The 18,770-nt window shown below is 39.0% G+C and overlaps 1 protein-coding gene across 2 annotated transcripts in view; it reads right to left on the bottom strand.

Moving 5' to 3' along the window:
- Window positions 1–3,713: 3,713 nt before the first annotated feature.
- Window positions 3,714–18,770, bottom strand: part of LOC126343774 (protein furry) — a 1,073,323-nt gene continuing 1,058,266 nt past the window's right edge. For both annotated transcript variants that reach the window (XM_050001966.1, XM_050001967.1), the window contains exons 52-53: window positions 4,935–5,035; window positions 3,714–4,138 (exon numbers count right to left, since the gene is read on the bottom strand). In XM_050001966.1, coding sequence (XP_049857923.1) covers window positions 3,987–4,138; window positions 4,935–5,035 — 253 coding nt within the window. In that variant the 3' untranslated portion in view covers window positions 3,714–3,986. The remainder of the gene's footprint in view (window positions 4,139–4,934; window positions 5,036–18,770) is intronic.

Below are 18,770 nucleotides of genomic sequence, written 5' to 3'. Positions count from 1 at the left end.
AATGAAAAAAAAAAAAAAGAGTACTTCTGCGTCTTGAAAACCTTATTGTGAGGTACATTCATGGTGCCTCACAAGGAATGGCCAACACTCAGGTATATGACAGGAATAATCATTTGAAAAATCTAGTAAATATTGACTCCAAAATGTATACCATAAGAGGTATGAGCACTTGTTCATAACCACAACAGTGTGATGTACCTCTTCTACTGAATAAGTGCCCATAGCTCTTGAAATATGCATTTTAAAATACATGTTTACTAGATAACTTTTTCTTGTTTTGGTCCATACTACTTCCCAACAAAATATGGAAAGCACACACTTTGGCCCAGGGTGCCACTGGCTCTTCTCTTGACCATGATGTCCAGGGACGGTAGTTTTCCTTCTGGTTTGGTCGCCATGGTGAGTTTCATACTGCTATGCAAGGATTTCAGATGTACAAGGATGTACTATTTTTGCAAACCAACTTATCAAACTACTGACACATTTTAGATATTTCCACTCAATAACATCTTATGGAAATTTTTTTTAGGTAACTCATCACTTAGAAAGAAAGTATTGACTCCACAAGAATAATATGTGGTGTTCATCCATGGACAGCATGCAGGTATCTCTTCTTGGAGCTAGGCATCGAACTGTGTCATCATCATACATATGTTCACTACTGAAATTCTTCATACATAATCCATCACAATTTGAGAAGTACAGTGATGTCATGTCTACAATGCTACAGGGGGAAAAAAAGACATTATCGTCCATTTTTTTAAGCTGTCAATGGCTCAGAAGAGAGTTCAATATGCAGCAACACAAAATTTTGATCATATACCCAAAATATTTGACAGGTAGTGAAGCATGTTTTAAATCCAATTTAAAATAATTTCTCCTAGACAACTACTCCTATCTCACTGATGAATTTCGACTTAAAAAGTGGTAGCGAATAAAAAAAAAATATTGGTGTAGTTGCATGAGTAGGATTAAAAATAATGATTTGATCATTGAAGCAAAAACTAATCATGAATATATGTCCTGTAAACTGACTCCACAACATTTCGATAAAAGAATCATTCAAATGATCTGCAGAACATGTAACTAACTAACTTCAAAGAGTTTGTCCCTTTCTTGGGGCCAGATGACAAACATGTCATCTACATAATGAAAACAGAAGTTGAGATTTCATTTGGATGATGACAAGACATCTTCCTCGAAGTGCTCCATATAAAAACTCGCAATCACATGCAAGAATGAGCTGCCCATTGTCACTCGCTACATTTATTGACAATATTCTCCATTAAATGTAAAATATGCGGAGGTCAGGACTTGCCTGAAAAGACTGGTGGTCTTCCCATCAAATTTCTTACCAAAGAGTTCTATTGACCCTCATAGAGGCACCCTGGTGAATAATAAATGATGTCAAAGTTCACCAGGGTATCTGAGTCCTTCAGCCTGAAGTTGTTGAGGCAATTCGGAATATCCACAGAATTGTGGATGTGATGTGGATATTTACCCACATAAGGGCTTAGTTTTTCTATTAAGTATCTTGCCAGGAAATATGTGGGAGCCTTGATGTTGTTGAGAACTGGGCGTAAGGGCAGTCCATCTTTGTGGATGTTAGTGGGTCCATAAAGTCTTGTCAGCACAATTTCTTGTAGTAAAAATTTCTTGATGACCGTCTTCAGTAAATCTGAGGACCTTGAGAAGTGTTCTGGTCCTGTTCTCCACCTTCTTGGTGGGGCCAGTATTGATCTTCTGTATGCATCATCACCTAGCAGACTCTGCACCTTCTCAGTGTAGTCCTTGTGGGAGAGAACAACAGTAGTGTTGCCTTCATCAGCATGTAAGACAACAATCTTACAGCACTCTCTCAAGTCCCAAACGGCTGCCCCCATCTCTTCTGATAATGTTTAACTTTGTAAGCTTGGTTCTCGTCAGAGCACAACAAGTTTCAGGACACACATCTTCAGGTGCTTCAAGTGGTACTCGTGGCACAGCCTGTAGAATTGTGTTGACAATGTCCATGACTTGTGTGAACTTAGGGGTAGGAGAAAAGTCACCTCTCCAGAAATGAAACCGCATCGCAAGCCAGCTGCATTTTAGGCAGATTGATGGCAGTCTTTCATGGAGCCCCCAATGATGGTTTGTCAAATAGACATAAAAATATTGATGTTTGAGATCCTATATACTTCCTATGTGTGAACTCAGCTCCACCCAGGTGATGCCATCGATCCAATCTCAGGTCCAGAAGTTAAAATGATTGGCCAGTTGTAAATATAGCATAAATAGTTACTGACATTTGTACTGAAGGCTTTGGTGGGTCAAGTGTACCCTCTCACATGCTAAGGCAAGATTGGCATGCTTCTTGATTGTCCTAGCAGCCACTGAATCGATGTGATGTGTGATCTTAGCCAAATTTGGCACAAAATGCTCATCATGACATCTCTTCAGAAATGCAACAGCACTTAGCAAATGGCATCTTCAGTTGTGCAGCTTTTCGAATTTCTTCATGCTGCACTACATCTTCTCCTCATAAGGATATATGTTGTGATTCCTTAGTTTTTTACGGTGAATTTGTTGATCGAACAGTCTGTACATTTTGTCTGAGAATCATGTGATGGACTATGAATGAACCAGTATTTTAGCACATACTTAAAAGCACTGGGACAACTTTGTTAGAAAGGCCAGTGAAATTTGCTCCAGGGACAAACTCATCAACTGGAATTATGGCAATAATCTCAGAAAGACTTGGGAAACAGCACTGGGTCTATGTAAGAAGACATTCAGGAAACACAATGATCTCGCAGCCAGGGTGAACAGATTAACTGTACCTAAGCAACCACAGACGTTGACTCACACCCTTGGGCTCAGACTGCATAGAGAACAGTTCATGGGGGAGGGGATCTAAGTTGGCTGCATGCCTCAGGAGCCAAATTCATCAGTGCACATGACAATGATGGCATGTCTGATCGCTGAAATATTATGCCTGTTGGGCACTATGAACCAGCAGTACACCTGTGGACTGTTTGATCAACACATATACTGAGAGAAAATGAAGAATGACATACCATGTATTTTCCTTCCTGGTGACATTTTAATTTTTTTCAGAGGTACGCATTCTGAACATGGATCAATCACTGTAGGCCTTACACATTGGTATGAAAACGTATTCTCTCTGTGTCTCTAATATTCAGTCTAATGTACTGATTTGATTTAGACTGCCCCCCTCCCATTGTGAACAATGGTCAAGGTGTTGTATAATTTAATTTTTATTAATATTTAAAAAATGGTTCAAATGGCTCTGAGCACTATGGGACTTAACATCTGTGATCATCAGTCCCCTAGAACTTAGAACTACTTAAACCTATCTAACCTAAGGACAGCACACACATCCATGCCCGAGGCAGGATTCGAACCTGCGACAGTAGTGGTCACGTGGTTCCTGACTGAAGAGCCTAGAACCGCACGGCCACACCGGCCAGCCACATGGCTGCACTTATGTCAAATCAGAATGACCACACGCTCTTCTGAAAGGTTAAGCATTTCACATTTCTCTTTAACACAGAAAATATAGTTGTTAGTGGCCAGACCGACAGACTGATGACTCCTAAAACCTGTTAGTTATTTCTTATTTTGTCTGAACATACTCAACATAAAGGGAAAAAATCATGACTATGACACATAGGATACATGAAAGAAGGTAAGCAAAATGAAACAAGAACATGTGCACTGTTGCAACATCTTTAATTTCAGTTGAAACCTAGACAAATTTCTATATGACTCAGTTGCTACTACAATTATTAGAAAGCGTTTGTGACTTCAGTGTTAGACAATATCAAATTCTTTGGTGTAAAACAATTTGCAAAAAATAATAAATAAGAACTGGAACTAGGACTTAAGCTAAAACTTAATTAAAGCAAATGTCACAAATAAGATGAATAAGTTAAGACATAATAAATAATTTGCATTAAGAGATGTATTGCCAAAGCAGTCTTGCATCAACATTCAGTCTTGCGAAGTGTTACATCACTGTGATCCTTCAGCTGATTCTCTAGGCCATTAACAGCCTTCAGCACCAGGTATAAGCTTTCCATTAGACGACTAAATGCATCATTCATATCTTGTTCACTCCTTGTCACTACAAATGCATCTGAAAAAAATAACAGACTTTATTTAAACTCAGTCAGAGTTCACACGAAACAACAATTATAATGCTGAACATCTTATATTAAAAACAACAATGAAAGTGGAGACTATTCTGATAGCAAAAATAAGACTTCTAAGAGAAATGAACATTCATTTTCTCATCCCAGCAATGACAAAAACTAGCTTCACACAGTATGTGACCATTTTCTGATAAGTAAATGCAACTTTTACAAACTGCTGAATCTGGGCAAGTGCCCATCTTTCACTCTCCCCCTCATTATTCATTTCCTTAAAAAATCATGTTGTCATCCAGGGTTTTACATTGCCATGAAAATAAAATTAAAATAAAAAAGATTTTGGCATACCAGGGAAAAAGTAAGTGATTTAAATTTCACTGCAATGAAAATGCCTTGACCTTACAGTTGCCACCCTATGCTGCATATTATATCTATGACACTGTCTGGCCTATTTTTTGATAATACAAAACAAGCTGCTGTTATGTCAACTTTCTTGATCTCCTCCACCAATCCTAGTTGGTAAGGATTACTGCATAGCAATACTCCAAAACAGAACAGACAAGACCTTACAATTGTTCTAATGTCAGTTGAAGAGATTTTGATACTTTGATTTTGGCTTATTTTTCTCGCTATGTAGCAGTTTTTGTTAGAAGTGCACTGCTTGGATGAGATACTTGCACTACGTGAATATATCTTGCCTTATCCAGTTCTTTAAATAGTCTTTTTTCTGTAAAAACGGTAAGGAACAGTTTCTGTAATAATAACTACACAACATATACTGACCTGGTTTCTCATGGGAAAGATGTTTGAAGTACACATTCAAAATTATTGACATGTCATCGTCGTCTTGCATGGAAGAAAAAATGTCACCTGACCATGCTCCTCTGCAAAGAAAGAATGTAAGAATCAGTTTCAATCTGACAGTAGTAAATATTACAATGCAGGAGTTAACAACATACAGAAAATGGAGACAGATCACATTCTCATGCAGACATATGAATGCCCACATCCGAGCGAGCATAGGCGTGTGCATGTTTGCTCACATTCATGCAACATGTGTGTGCACACCCATACCATACAAGCATGACCCACCCCCCCCCCCCCCCTGCCCGCCAACTGCCCCTACCAATGCCTCCCTCCCTGCACACACAGTAGCTTTTCCTTAAATTCCTGTACTGATGAACTGTTGGTCTTGTTCTTTTTTTAATTTACTTTTTTATGCAACAGTAAATTTTGATCTGTCTGTCTCTTATTACTGGGCAGAGAAATGAAATGGATCACTAGGCACACATTCCTACATGGTTTTAAGGTTGGGTGCATCCTTAAGAATCTTCAAGTTAGTTGACCCATAGTTACTACAGCACATTGTCATGAATCATCATTGAGTGATATCCAATATGATTTTTGTTACTGACTGTCGCTGTGTGTGTGTGTGTGTGTTTTGATAAAACTTCTTTCAAGGAAACTATTGTATACTTTATGGACAGTACATATAAAAAATGTGAGGCTTCAGCTGTAACATGACAAGGAAGTATGAGGGTCTATACATGATGTGTATTATAGCCCATCAACATGGAATCATTTCTTATTGCAGTGAAGCCTATTGTCCTGAATGGTATCTCTGATTTAGTAATATTGACTTATTCTCAAAAATATATAATTCCATAAATATTGTGTGAGAATCCCTGAAAGGCTGCAGCAGAGCTGCCACCAATAATGCCCTTCACAATATTCCACGACAATTAATAGACACTTAATGGTACATAAAATACAAGGGATATTTAATAAGTATTGTAACACAATTTTTGTTGTTGTTTTTGTTGTTGTTGTGAAAGCAGGTTGGTTTTATTCACAACTCTAATGCACCATATTATTGCCCACTCTCCTGGGTACAAAACCCTTTTTCAAAATCATCTGTTCAATGCAGTGGCCTTACGTCACCTTACTGGGAGGGCCTGTATGCTCACATGGTACCACTCTACTAGTCGACATCAGATCCACTGTCTTGTTGCATCAATAATCTCTCAGTCAGTGGAGAGCATCCTTCATTAGGCAAACAGTTGGAAGCTGGAAGTTGCAAGATTTGGGCTGTAGGGTGCATGAAGAACAGTCAAATGAAGTTTTGTGAGCTCCTCTTGGGTGTGTAGACTTGTGTGAGGACTTGGGTTTTCATGAAGAAGGAGCAGTTCATTTTGATAGTCGTGGCGGTAAACATGCTGAAGTCATTTCGTCAGTTGCCTGATAGTAGCACAATACACTTCAGAGCTGTCTGCTGCACCGTGAAGGAGAACATTAAACACAATAACCCCTTCAGAATCCCAGATGACCACTGCCACGATCTTACCAGCTGAGGATGCAGCTTTGAACTTTTTCTTTGGACAAGAAGTAGTGGTGGTGGTGGTGGTGCCACTCTATTTTTTTCCAGTCCGAAGTGACAAGCCCACGTTTTATCACCTGTGATGACATCTGACAAGAAATTGCCATGATCAGTCTCATGAGAAGCAAGCCATTCCGAATAGATGGTCCTTCATTCCTCTTTTTAGTCTTCTGTGATTGTGATCCATTGATCACCTCAAATGAGAGTGTCTGCGCGTTCCAACATTGCAGGACTCACAGCTGTGTGTGACTGGCCAGCACGTGGTAGATCAGACAGGTTTGCATGACATTGTTACAAGGGTGACAGATGCCTCGCTCAATGACTCACCATGCTTTTGTTCACTGCCAGGTCTCTGTAAAAATTCTGCAAATGTCTATGATGTCTGTGATGGTAAGGTTCTCTGCCAAAAGAAACTCAATGACAGCTCTCTGCTTGGAATGAATCTCCATTATGGATGTCATTTTGAGGGATATGTATAGCACTGCCACATACCAGAACTTCGTAAAACTATAGGGGTGAAGTAGAAATATTCCACAATGCTCCACAACAAATCCTCCATCTTTTCAACCAAAATTGGCTGAAAAAAAATGTGCACTGCAACAGGGTACTCATGTACCATACTAGACACACTGAAATTTATGGAAGGTGTTACACTGATTAGAGTAAGTGTTCGACACATATATTAATGCTTTTGTATTCGTTTCTTGATTGGGCCCTAAGTTCTTCTTAAGCACTTTAACATGGTAAAATTTGTATTTGTATAATGTCAAATCCAATGATGATTCAGACTCCATGTTAAACAGTTTGCATGTCCATAAATGAATGGTTTACTGGTTAGAGAAATTGCTCTATTTCAATTGATACATACTGAATAAAGAAAGGGAAATATGCAACAAGGAGGATTTGAAGACATTTGCGTGTGTATGTATGAGGGAAATGAGAGAGGGCCAGATTACAATGACATGACAGAGAAATATATATTTTGTTCAATGCAATTAACTCATCACAAACAGGTAAAGTAAAGTATATTTGTCAAGGAAATAAACTGATTTACATAAACTCCCTTACACCATATGCACAACACACCATAAAAGTTCACAGTTTTGATTCCTCACATTTATTACTTTATTTGCTAGACAGTACATCAGAGAATCAGTTCAGTCCGAGCAAGATAACTGCAACAAATACACAAAATCTACCTACTGTGTGAGACACTTTATTGGATAAATTAAGACATTTTAATTATGTTAGTATTCATGAAAATACATGTTCTGATACCAAAACTGTTAATCACGAATTGAAAAGCAATAAATCACAACACTCCCAATTGTGTTAATTATTCCTATGTAAGTAGAACAAGGACAAGGAACAGCTGAACTTAAAACTCAAAGCTGGTCCGGTAGTAACACAGACATACTTAGGGCAAAAGAGAGCTGCAGCTGGCAGCAGTAAAATCAATAGGCTAGACAAGTGGAGTATGATCAAACTTGCCAAATCAGGCAAGAGGTTTAAGAGAAATTTCAGGGAGGCTAACTTTGGTCTAGAAATATCGAACAGCTTCAATGTAGCACGGGGACAAGTATGTGCAGCCACCTGAAGGAGTTGAGGAACACCATGACAAGACAGGGGAAAGTGCAAGTTAAGGCCTTGTAGTAGCCAGAGGCTTAAAAGACCCAAAGATCATCCTCCTAGGGAGTAGTCAAGGGATGGCAATGCCCATGATGTTATATAGAGCTCACTGGGTAGAGGCTACATCTACATCTACATCGATACTCTGCAAGTCATATTTAAGTGCCTGTCAGAGGGTTCATCAAACCACCTTCATATTTCTCTATTATTCCAATCTCGTGTAGCATGCAGAAAGAATGAACACGTATATCTTTCCATATGAGCTGTGATTTCCCTTATTTTATCGTGATGATCATTTCTCCCTGTGTAGGTTTGTGTCAACAAAATATTTTCACATTAGGAGGAGAAAGTTGGTGATTGGAATTTCGTGAGAAGATTCTGTTGCAATGAAAAATGCCCTTTTTTAATGATTTCCAGCCCAAATCCTGTATCATTTCAGTGACACTCTCTCCCAAATTTCACAATAATATAAAATGTGCTGCCCTTCTTTGAACTTTTTCGATGTTCTCCGTCAGTGCTATCTGGTAAGGATCCCACACTGTGCAGCAGTAGTCTAGAAGAGGTCGGACAAGTGTAGTGTAGGCAGTCTCCTTAGTAGATCAGTTACATTTTCTAAGTGTCCTGCCAATGAAACACAGTCTTTGGTTAGCCTTCCCCGCAACATTTTCTATGTGTTCCTTCCAATTAAAGTTGTTCGTAGTTGTAATTCCTAGGTATTTAGTTCAATTTATGGTCTTTAGATTTGACTTTTTTATCATGTAACTGAATTTTAATGGAATCCTTTTAGCACTCATGTGGATGACCTCACACTTTTCATTACTGAAGGTCAACTGTCAATTTTCACACCATTCAGTAACTGATAATTTACTTCTAAATTAAAGAGCTTTTCCTGAAATAAATGTGTGTCCCATAAGAAATAATTCACCTGATTATGGCAGTCCAACAGCAGCAATAAAGCATTACCATTAATCAGTTCTAACTAAGAAGGGAACTATATAATTTCACAAAATCACGACTGCTGAATCCACAGACAATAAATTTATTTATTTACTAAAAATATTTTATCAACATTATGAAACTGGTTTTCCCTTAAAATGGGTCAGGAATCAGTTCAGTGGAAACCTAGGGAAAGAGAGGGGCATGTCTGGAATAAGTGTATCTTGTGCCAGAAATAAGAGAGCTTTATTTAATGCAGAAGACTATGTCTAATCAAGAATTAAAGGGGCACTTCAAGCAATATAAAAAATTCTTTACAATGCCCACAACAAAGAAAAGGCAGTTTGGACCATTATTAAATATGAAACAAATTAGGTAAAGTAAATGATTCATTCAACACTCTGATAACAGTAGTAAGATAAACAGATGACATTTAATTCAATTAATTGGCCAATGAATTCTCCCTAATAGTAGGGCAAAAATGGACCATCAAAAGCAGATACCTTAGACATACTGAGACAGACAACTATCATCAAACATTTGTTTTACCAAATCGTCTGTTAAAAGATATCATGAAGATTGCAGTGTCACTGAGAAGCAGTAACTCTTCTGGTTTTAATGCAATTTCAATGAAGTATTAAAATCTTGTGATAATTTAGTGATGTCCTCCTTGAGTTATCTTCATAAGCAGTCAGTGACCTAGTCCTGAAAGACGGAAGTACTTATTAAGATGGAGATAAGGAAGTGACCTCTAATTATAGATTCATTTCCCTCCTTCCCATATCCACAAAATTCTTGTGTAGGCAGCTTGCAATACAATACTAAACCACCTCTCTGACAATGGCATTTTAATATCAACTCAGTTTGGCTTCCCTAAAAACTTTTCTACTGAGAAAGCAATATGTGATCTCATGAACTCAGTTATGGTATAACTAGACAAGAAAAATTACTTTGTTGTCATTGTCTGTGATCTTGTCCAAGGTCTTTAACTGTGTACACCATAAAATTCTATTAAGGGAACTAAAGAAGACATATAAAATTGTTAAGGCTTTCGTGGCCACTTGTTGACAAACTGCCTATTGGCTTCTGTCTGGGGGTCTTCAGCCGGTGCTCATCTAATGATTTTACTGACGTTTCGCCAGCACGAGTGGCTGGCACTGTCAAAGCTTCAGCCTCCATTGCTGGTGGTGAACTGGAGCTGAGCTCGAGGCTGCAGACTATATGTACCTGGTGCACCAACGTCTGTGGGCTTCTCTGCAGTCATTTCTGGTGCGGTTCTCCTCTTGCTACCTGTAATGATCATTCGCTGCAGTGCAGGAAGCCAGGATCCATTTACCTTAAGGCTTTCCTCTTTCTTGTTGAAACTGTTCATGTGTTTTTGTATTTCTAACGCTCCTCTGAACAAGCGCGTGTGACAGAACTTCCATGTCAGCGAATTTTATTACATGGTTGGTCTCACCCAGTGCGTGCCCTGCCACGGCTGATTTCTCCACCTGCCCCAATCTGTAATGTCGCTTATGTTCTTTGATCCTGGTGTTGACTGATTGTCCAGTCATTCTGACATAAACTTTTCCGCATGTGCTTGGTATATGGTATATTCCTGACATTGCAAGTGGGTCCTTTTTCTCCTTTGCCGATCTACGACACTCTATCTTCCTTGTTCGTTTGAAAATTGTCTTTATGCCATGTTTGCGCAAATACAACATGCTGTCAAGAAACATTTCCTTCACATAAATGACCTCTATCTTAACAACAGAAAAAAGAGAGTCCCATTAATAAATGACATCACAAATAAGCCAAAACTCAGAGTGGGGAAACATTAAATATGGTGTGCTGCAAGGTTTCATGTTTGGCTTCACCTGTTTTTGGTCAACGTAAATAATTTACCTAGGACATTGGAGGACTCTTCAAATACTTTGATGTTTGCTCATGGCACAAGTATAGTTTCAACAATAATCTTTCAAACAATAATCTTACAAACAATAATCTTTCAAACAATAATCTTTCAAACAATAATCTTTCAAACAATAATCTTTCAAAGACTCATGTCATCCAGCTCCAAATAAAGAAAAAGAAATAGAGGACAAAAAGCACACAATGAATGAAGCTCCATGTGCGGTGTTTTTAGATATCTGGATGGATAATATGAGTAAACTGAGTGGCAAGCAGCACATGAGCAAATTAACAAAAAATCTCAGTTCTGCCTGCTTTGGAACAAGAAATACCTCTCACTGGGTTGAGCTGCATATGGGAGAGGTAGCATACAGTACATACTTTTACTCAATATTGTTCTACAGTGTAACCTTCCAGGGCAATGCAACTAAGGCCAAAATATAGATGTTCTAAAAAGGTGTGGAGTAAGAATATTGTGTAAAGTTAATTGGACATTTGGCAGAAAGCTCTTTATGGGTCTAAGGATTCTTACACTTCCACGCCAAAACAATGGTATTCTGGCTAATGACAAGACCTAATTTCAGATGAACTCTGAAATTCAGAACCACACTTCCACAGGTAAAAATCATTTCCATCTGTAGTATGCATTTATTGCTATGGTCCAGAATGGAGCTTTACACTCTGGTACAAAATCCCGTAACAAGTTGTCATCATCAGACATCAGATAGGAAAATCTACAGATATTAAAAAAAGATATCTCATGAGCTCCTTGTTCTACAGTATATCAGAATCTTTGGCTAGGGATCAGGGATATAAATTCTGCTTAACATAATGATTATATTAAACAGATCTTGACTTTGCCAGTATACAGACAGCCAACAGTGTTAAACTGCCAGTATATAGACAGCCAACGGTGTTATGAGTAAAGAAGCATAAATGATTTATTTACATGTAGTTGAATAGTTAAAGTGTGCTTACTATGTCACGTAGGCTATTTGAATTCACCCACCTGATACTAGTTTCCTTGAACTCTGGAGGTGGGAACTTGTCCTCCAACAAGTAATTGCATCCTGGCACACTTCTGGATTTAATCTCTAGTAACACACATCAGCTCTCTTTTTTCCTTAGAATTTTATGTATATAGTGCCCAGTTAACTGGAGACATTGAAATATCTCAAAAACTATACATCAGATCAAAAAAGTTATAATTCCAATTTGTTTGTCTCACAGCGGACCATCCAATGACACCACAGTCAACCTGCCACCACACCCAGTGCCTGGGTGGCAACTTTGAATGCTTCAATGGGAACCCCCAATTTTTATTACAGGTTATTATTCAACAACAAAATCAACAAACATTCTGTCTAAAGCATTGTCTTCATTTCAGCACAGATGGCAGTGTGATTGGAGGAATATAAATGGGTACACAATTGTAATTTATGACATGCTTCTCAATGGTACTAGAATATCTGACGGCATGTGGAACCCCACCTCCATGCTGCAAGGGCGGGACAGGCCAGTATTTCATAACTTCTAATTGAAAACCCCATTCACAATGTTGTATTCATCTGACATATCAAACAATGGACTACTCGACAAGCCACCATGGCCTTTTAGTGAACTACAATGTATCATAACAGGCAGAGCACTGCAACTGGGGCTCATGTACTGTGCAGATGTAGAACAGATAGTGGCTCTGAACATTACAATACTTGCACACTGTTTATTGCCTGCACACCAACCTAGCATTTGCAGAACAGATATGCTAGTGGATGATGAATGTTGCAATGACAGAAGAAGATTTACAGAGAATGTAGGAGAAATGTTGTGGCTGCTGTTGCCTTGAATGCCTAGCATTTTCCAGAGAAAGCTTTCTCTTGTTTATTCTCTTATAAGGTTGTGAACACTTTATGTCTGATGGCAGCATACAGACTGGCAAAAAGAAATGAAGCCAATGATTTACAGATGAAGGTAATGAAATAGCTGTACTAGTGTCAGTGCACCACAACCCATGGATACGCACTCAGCAATTACACCACTCTCCTAGTATGTCTGTAGGTAGTATTGTCACAATATTGCATCATCGTATCATCCATACCACATGTCACTACATAAAGAACTTCATGATGCCGATTTCCATGATCAGGTATTGTTCTGTGAATAGGCACATCAACAAATGCAAGCAACTCATTCGTTTTTTGTCAAGGTCTTATTTGCTGATGTGTCTACACTCACAAACCATGGTAGCATTAACCGGCATAACAAGCTTACTGGAGTAAAGGCAATCCCCATTGGTTATTGCAAGTTGCCCATCAATGTCCTTGGTCAGTTAACGTATGGTGTGGTATTATGGGGAACACACCCATTGATACATATATTATTGACTCCATATTGAAGCGACGCAAATATTAAACATTTCTGGAACAGGATGTTGCCCTGGATGTTCGACATGACATGTGGTTTCAGTATGATGGTTGCCCAGCGCATTATGCAACTAATGCATGGGAAATATTAATCCCTGTTTACACTGGTCGGTGGATCAGCAGAGGTGATCCTATTAATTTGTCCACTAGGTAACCAGATTTAATATTGCTGGATTTCTTTCTGTGGTGACATTTAAAAGGTAAGATATACCAGCAAGTACCAATAGGCCGTGAAGATTGATTGCATCAGAAATTCCTGTGCTGACATTCCTGCAGGTATGCTTCTATTCTGTGTACGGTCATTTGAAAAGTGAATCACTAAGTGTATTGAAGAGGGTGGTACTACATTTGAACACTTACTCTAATTGGAAAATCAAGAATAGCGTTCGCCTCAAGCCATGGCCACAGTGGCGAATCAAGTAGTTCCCTGTTCAATATGCCAGAGAAATGTATGTTGCAAATAGAGTTTCCAATTAGAAGATATGAGATATTGGCCTGTCCTACCATCACAGAATGGAGGTGGGGTCCTATGTGCTACTGGGCATTCAAGGGTCATTGAGTAGCATGTTGTAAATTACAATTGCGTACCCATTTCTATTACTCACATTAAAACACCATATGTGGTGAAATGAAGAAAATTCTTCACACAAAACATATGTAGATTTCGACTTAGGATCTTAATATGCAATAAAATGCAGGGGTTTCTCATTGAAGATTTTAAGGTTTCCCCTGCCACCCACACATGGGCTGGGATGGGGGGTCAAGTGTGGTATCATTGGTTATCCCCTTCTGAGACAAACAAAATGGAATAATAACTTTTTTGATCTGATATGTATCTTTTGAGATATTTCAATGTCTTCAGTCAAAATAAACATCTTGTATAATGAATCATAATGACTCTTTTTTCTTCCATAATTTGTAATTGCACTATTCACCTCTCTTCCACAATCTGTCTCTAATGTTCACTCTGTTCTTCTATCAACTGTGGACTGAAGCTGGCACAGAGCTTACAAATGTCCCATGTCTGACTACTCTCTCTAATCCCTGTTCCTTCATCTTTGTCTACCTTCATCTTGTCTAAAACAATATCATGAAACGAATATATTGCTACTTACCACACAGATAAGGCGCTGAATGACAGAGAGCCACAAACCATCCTTTTCATGATATTACTGTCAATCCATTCTGAACTTTCTACAGTTTGATTTTGCCTACCAGCTTCCCTTCCATCTCACAAACCAGTGCTGTTTTCCTTTGTTACTGTTTACTAACACATTACTTTACTCACTGTCTGTCCTCTCCTTTCTCCTCTTTCATGTGTTCTGCTGTCACCTTCCATTTTATATTTATGAAGAAGGACTTTTTGTTCAGAAGCTTAAATGTTTGTGCCTGCCTGCAACTTGACACCTCTCTATGTGGTGGGTAGTAATCTATCCTTTCCGTAATATTTATATCCCATTCTGGACTCACTGTTTCATCTGTAATACAGGTGGATCACTCTCATCATGGGGTCTGAGTGACCTGGTCCTCCTTTTTAACCTCTTCCAATCTACCCATCTCTCATGTCCAAGGATGGAACTTGAAATGCCATAATGTGTACGCATGTTACACAGATGAGTCCAGTTTGTCTCACTGGAGGGCAGCAATGGATGATGAACTAAAGTGATTGGCTGGGTCCTACTGAGGGGGTGGACTATTGAGAGAGGAGAGGATAATGTGTGTGTGTATGGCTTGTTGGAACTGGAATGAAAGGTTTATGGTGAATCACAATAAGATTTGATGTATTTTTCATAATTTGGTTTCACATGTGGCTATTTGTCTTTATTTTTAATGGAAGTAAACCTGAAGTAAAATTAGCTTTTGAGTATTAAATGTTGTCAGCATATTTACTGATGTGATGTAACAACAAAATTACGTAAAGGAAGAATTTGTTGTGGATGATAATTAGCTAGTTTTCCCTTACTTCCTGTGATCATAAACATTAAAGAAAAAATAGAATGCTGATTAAAGTAAATGTGAAAATTTTCTTATGTTATTTTTAATTTTACAGAGACCTATTTATTAACACTTACATTTGCTGATCAATTCTGACATCATGGCTTTTGTAAGTGTCAAAATTTGGAAATTCTTGACCAGCAGTTAACAGCAAGTAACCTTAAAATGTACTAATTAAATTTCAAGGTTGTTGTTGTTGTTGTTGTTGTTGTTGTTGTTGTGGTATTCAGTCCTGAGACTGGTTTGATGCAGTTCTCCATGCTACTCTATCCTGCGCAAACTTCTTCATCTCCCAGTACTTGCTGCAACCTACATCCTTCTGAATCTGCTTAGTGTATTCATCTCTTGGTCTCCCTCTACAATTTTTACCCTCCACACTGCTAAATTTGTGATCCTTGATGCTTCAGAACATGTCCTACCAACCGGTTCCTTCTTCTTGTCAAGTTGTGCCACAAACTCCTCTTCTCCCCAATTCTATTCAATACCTCCTCATTAGTTATGTGATCTACCCTCTAACCTTCAGCATTCTTCTGTAGTACCACATTTCAAAAGCTTCTATTCTCTTCTTGTCCAAACTATTTATCGTCCATGTTTCACTTCCATACATGGCTACACTCCATACAAATACTTTCAGAAATGACTTCCTGACGTTTAAATCTATACTCGATGTTAACAAATTTCTCTTCTTCAGAAACGCTTTCTTTGGCATTGCCAGTCTACATTTTATATCTTCTCTACTTCGACCATCATCAGTTATTTTGCTCCCCAAATAGCAAAACTCCTTTACTACTTTAAGTGTCTCATTTCCTAATCTAATTCCCTCAGCATCACCCGACTTAATTTGACTACATTCCATTATCCTTGTTTTGCTTTTGTTGATGTTCATTCCGCTCAACTGCTCTTCCAGGTCCTTTGCTATCTCTGACAGAATTACAATGTCATCAGCAAACCTCAAAGTTTTTATTTCTTCTCCATGGATTTTAATACCTACTACAAATTTTTCTTTTTTTTCCTTTACAGCTTGCTCAATATACAGATTGAATAACACCGGGGATAGGCTACAAGCCTGTCTCACTCCCTTCCCAACCGCTGCTTCCCTTTCATGCCCCTCGACTCTTATAACTGCCACCTGGTTTCTGTACAAATTGTAAATAGCCTATCGCAGTGTGTCATGCTGCACCTGGATGTTGACAGGGAGACAGTGGAATTCCTGCTGGATACTGGTGTGGCTGTGCCCCTAATTAATGGGGATACTTAGTGGCACATTGGCTTCCCACTGCTGCTTGCTCAATGTCTCCAAGTGATGATGTAGAATGGCCAGTTGATCCTGCTGTAGCAAGCAAAGTACAAAAATGTAGCTTGGCAACTAACCTTGCCACGCACTGTCAGGCGGCTTGCGGAGTATGGATGTAGATGTAGAACCTTGCTTGTGGTTTAATTCTTAGATGACTAACATTTTTGGTCTCAACCCTTTTGCACTTTTGGGTTCCAAATTCAGGATCAGGTAAATCAACTGGGCACATTGTCTGAAAATTTCAAACAGTTGTTTGCACCTACCTTAGGTTGTGCTGTGAATTTACAGGCACACATCTCTTTGAAGCATAAGGTAGTGCCTAAGTTCTGTAGAGCCCATCTAATATTGGTCACTATGCACATACAAGTTAAGTCAGAAATAGACAATTTGCAAAACCTGGGAGTTTTCTCATCAGTCTTGTCTAGTCAGTGAGCAATGCCTATGGTTATTGTACAAAAGCCTAATGGGTCACTTCAGATCTGTGGTGATTTTAAATCTATCATTAATGCCCAAGCAAATGTTAATTCGAAGCCAATCCCAATGCAAAAGGAACTGTTAGCTAAATTGGTGGAAGGTCACTATTTTTCAGAAGTTGATCTCACTGATGCATATTTTCAGTTACCTGTTGATGAGCCTACAAAACAGTTACTAGTGATTGGCATGTAAACTTATATCAGACTGCCTTTTGTGGTCGCTAGTGCCCCTGTAATTTTTCAGAGGTATCTAGAACAGCTCATCCAGGACATCCCTAATTGTGTCAATTATTTGGATGATTTGTTAGTAAGGGGGCCACGCGGAAGCATCAATTGCAATTTACAACTGTTGTATGAGCAGCTGTAGGCCAATGGCCTACATTGTCATCTTGCCACGTGTAGTTCCTCTCAGCTGAGAGTCAAGTATTTGAGCCACATATTAGGCAAAGATGGCTTACACCCACACAAGACCATGTGACTGCCCTTATTAATTTACCAGTGCCTAAGAATCTTAAAGAATTGGAGTCTTTTCTGAAAAAAAGTCAATTATTATGACATGTTCATTCCAAATCCTCTTCGTATTTCTCATTTGCTTGCCCAGTTACATAAAAAGAGTGTTCTGTTTGTGTGGTCAGAGGCATGTCAATGGATGTTCGTACAACTTAAAAAGTGCCTTAGCTTGGACCCTTGTTTGACAATGTTCCAGCTGGGTAAATGGTTGACACTGGCCACAGATGCTACCTTGTCACACAAATATGCCGACAGCATGGAACTATCTATTGTGTTTACATCTAGCAACTCAGCACAGTAGAATTATTCATAGATCAAACTTAATGTTGGGCAAATTTATGGTGTCCAGAAGTTCAATGCCTACCACTGCGGTACCAAGTTTCATCTGATTATGGATCACAAGCTCCTCTGCCATTGTCTGGCACTCACACAAAACTTCTGGACAAAACGGCACAATGGCTGCAGTGGTGAGCACTGTTTCGTAGTAACTACACTTATGACACTGAACTACCACACAGAGCTCTAATGCCAATGCCCTGTCTCATTTACTGTGTGGCCCTGGTGTTGATTTTGCAGACATGAAACACTGTGTTTTGCCTTGGATATGAACCAGTGGCACACCCTTGATGAATTTCCCTCTACAGTAGGCGAAATATTGGCAAAGACAAACCAGAGCCCCTTCCTTTACAGGGTGTTGTCTGCAGTGCAGCTGACCTGAACATTTGTCTAAAGATGCGGACACACAATGGCACACTTATTTTTCCCTCAGGCACAGAGTTAATGTTACAGAAGGAATCATTTTGTAATCCATGGATGACACAGAATGTTGAAAGGTTTTCCATCAGCGTGCCATCCCTACATATTTCAATACCTCCACACTGCACACTGGAGAATGTGCCCAATGAAAGCAATGGCATGATGTCATGTGTACTGGCCAGGCATAGATGCCACCACTGAACGTAATCAGTTGGGCAAGTACAAAGTTTTAACTCATGGCCACACCCTGACGATTCACAACAAAGAGTACATGTTTATTTTCACCAGTCCATTCTAGGGAGCAGTGCGATTGTTGTCTGTTAATGCCCTTTT

This window comes from Schistocerca gregaria, chromosome 1, assembly GCF_023897955.1.
Source record: "Schistocerca gregaria isolate iqSchGreg1 chromosome 1, iqSchGreg1.2, whole genome shotgun sequence".
Classification (NCBI taxonomy): domain Eukaryota; kingdom Metazoa; phylum Arthropoda; class Insecta; order Orthoptera; family Acrididae; genus Schistocerca; species Schistocerca gregaria.
Note: the sequence above shows the minus strand (reverse complement) of the source record. Positions and strands in the feature narration are given on the sequence as shown.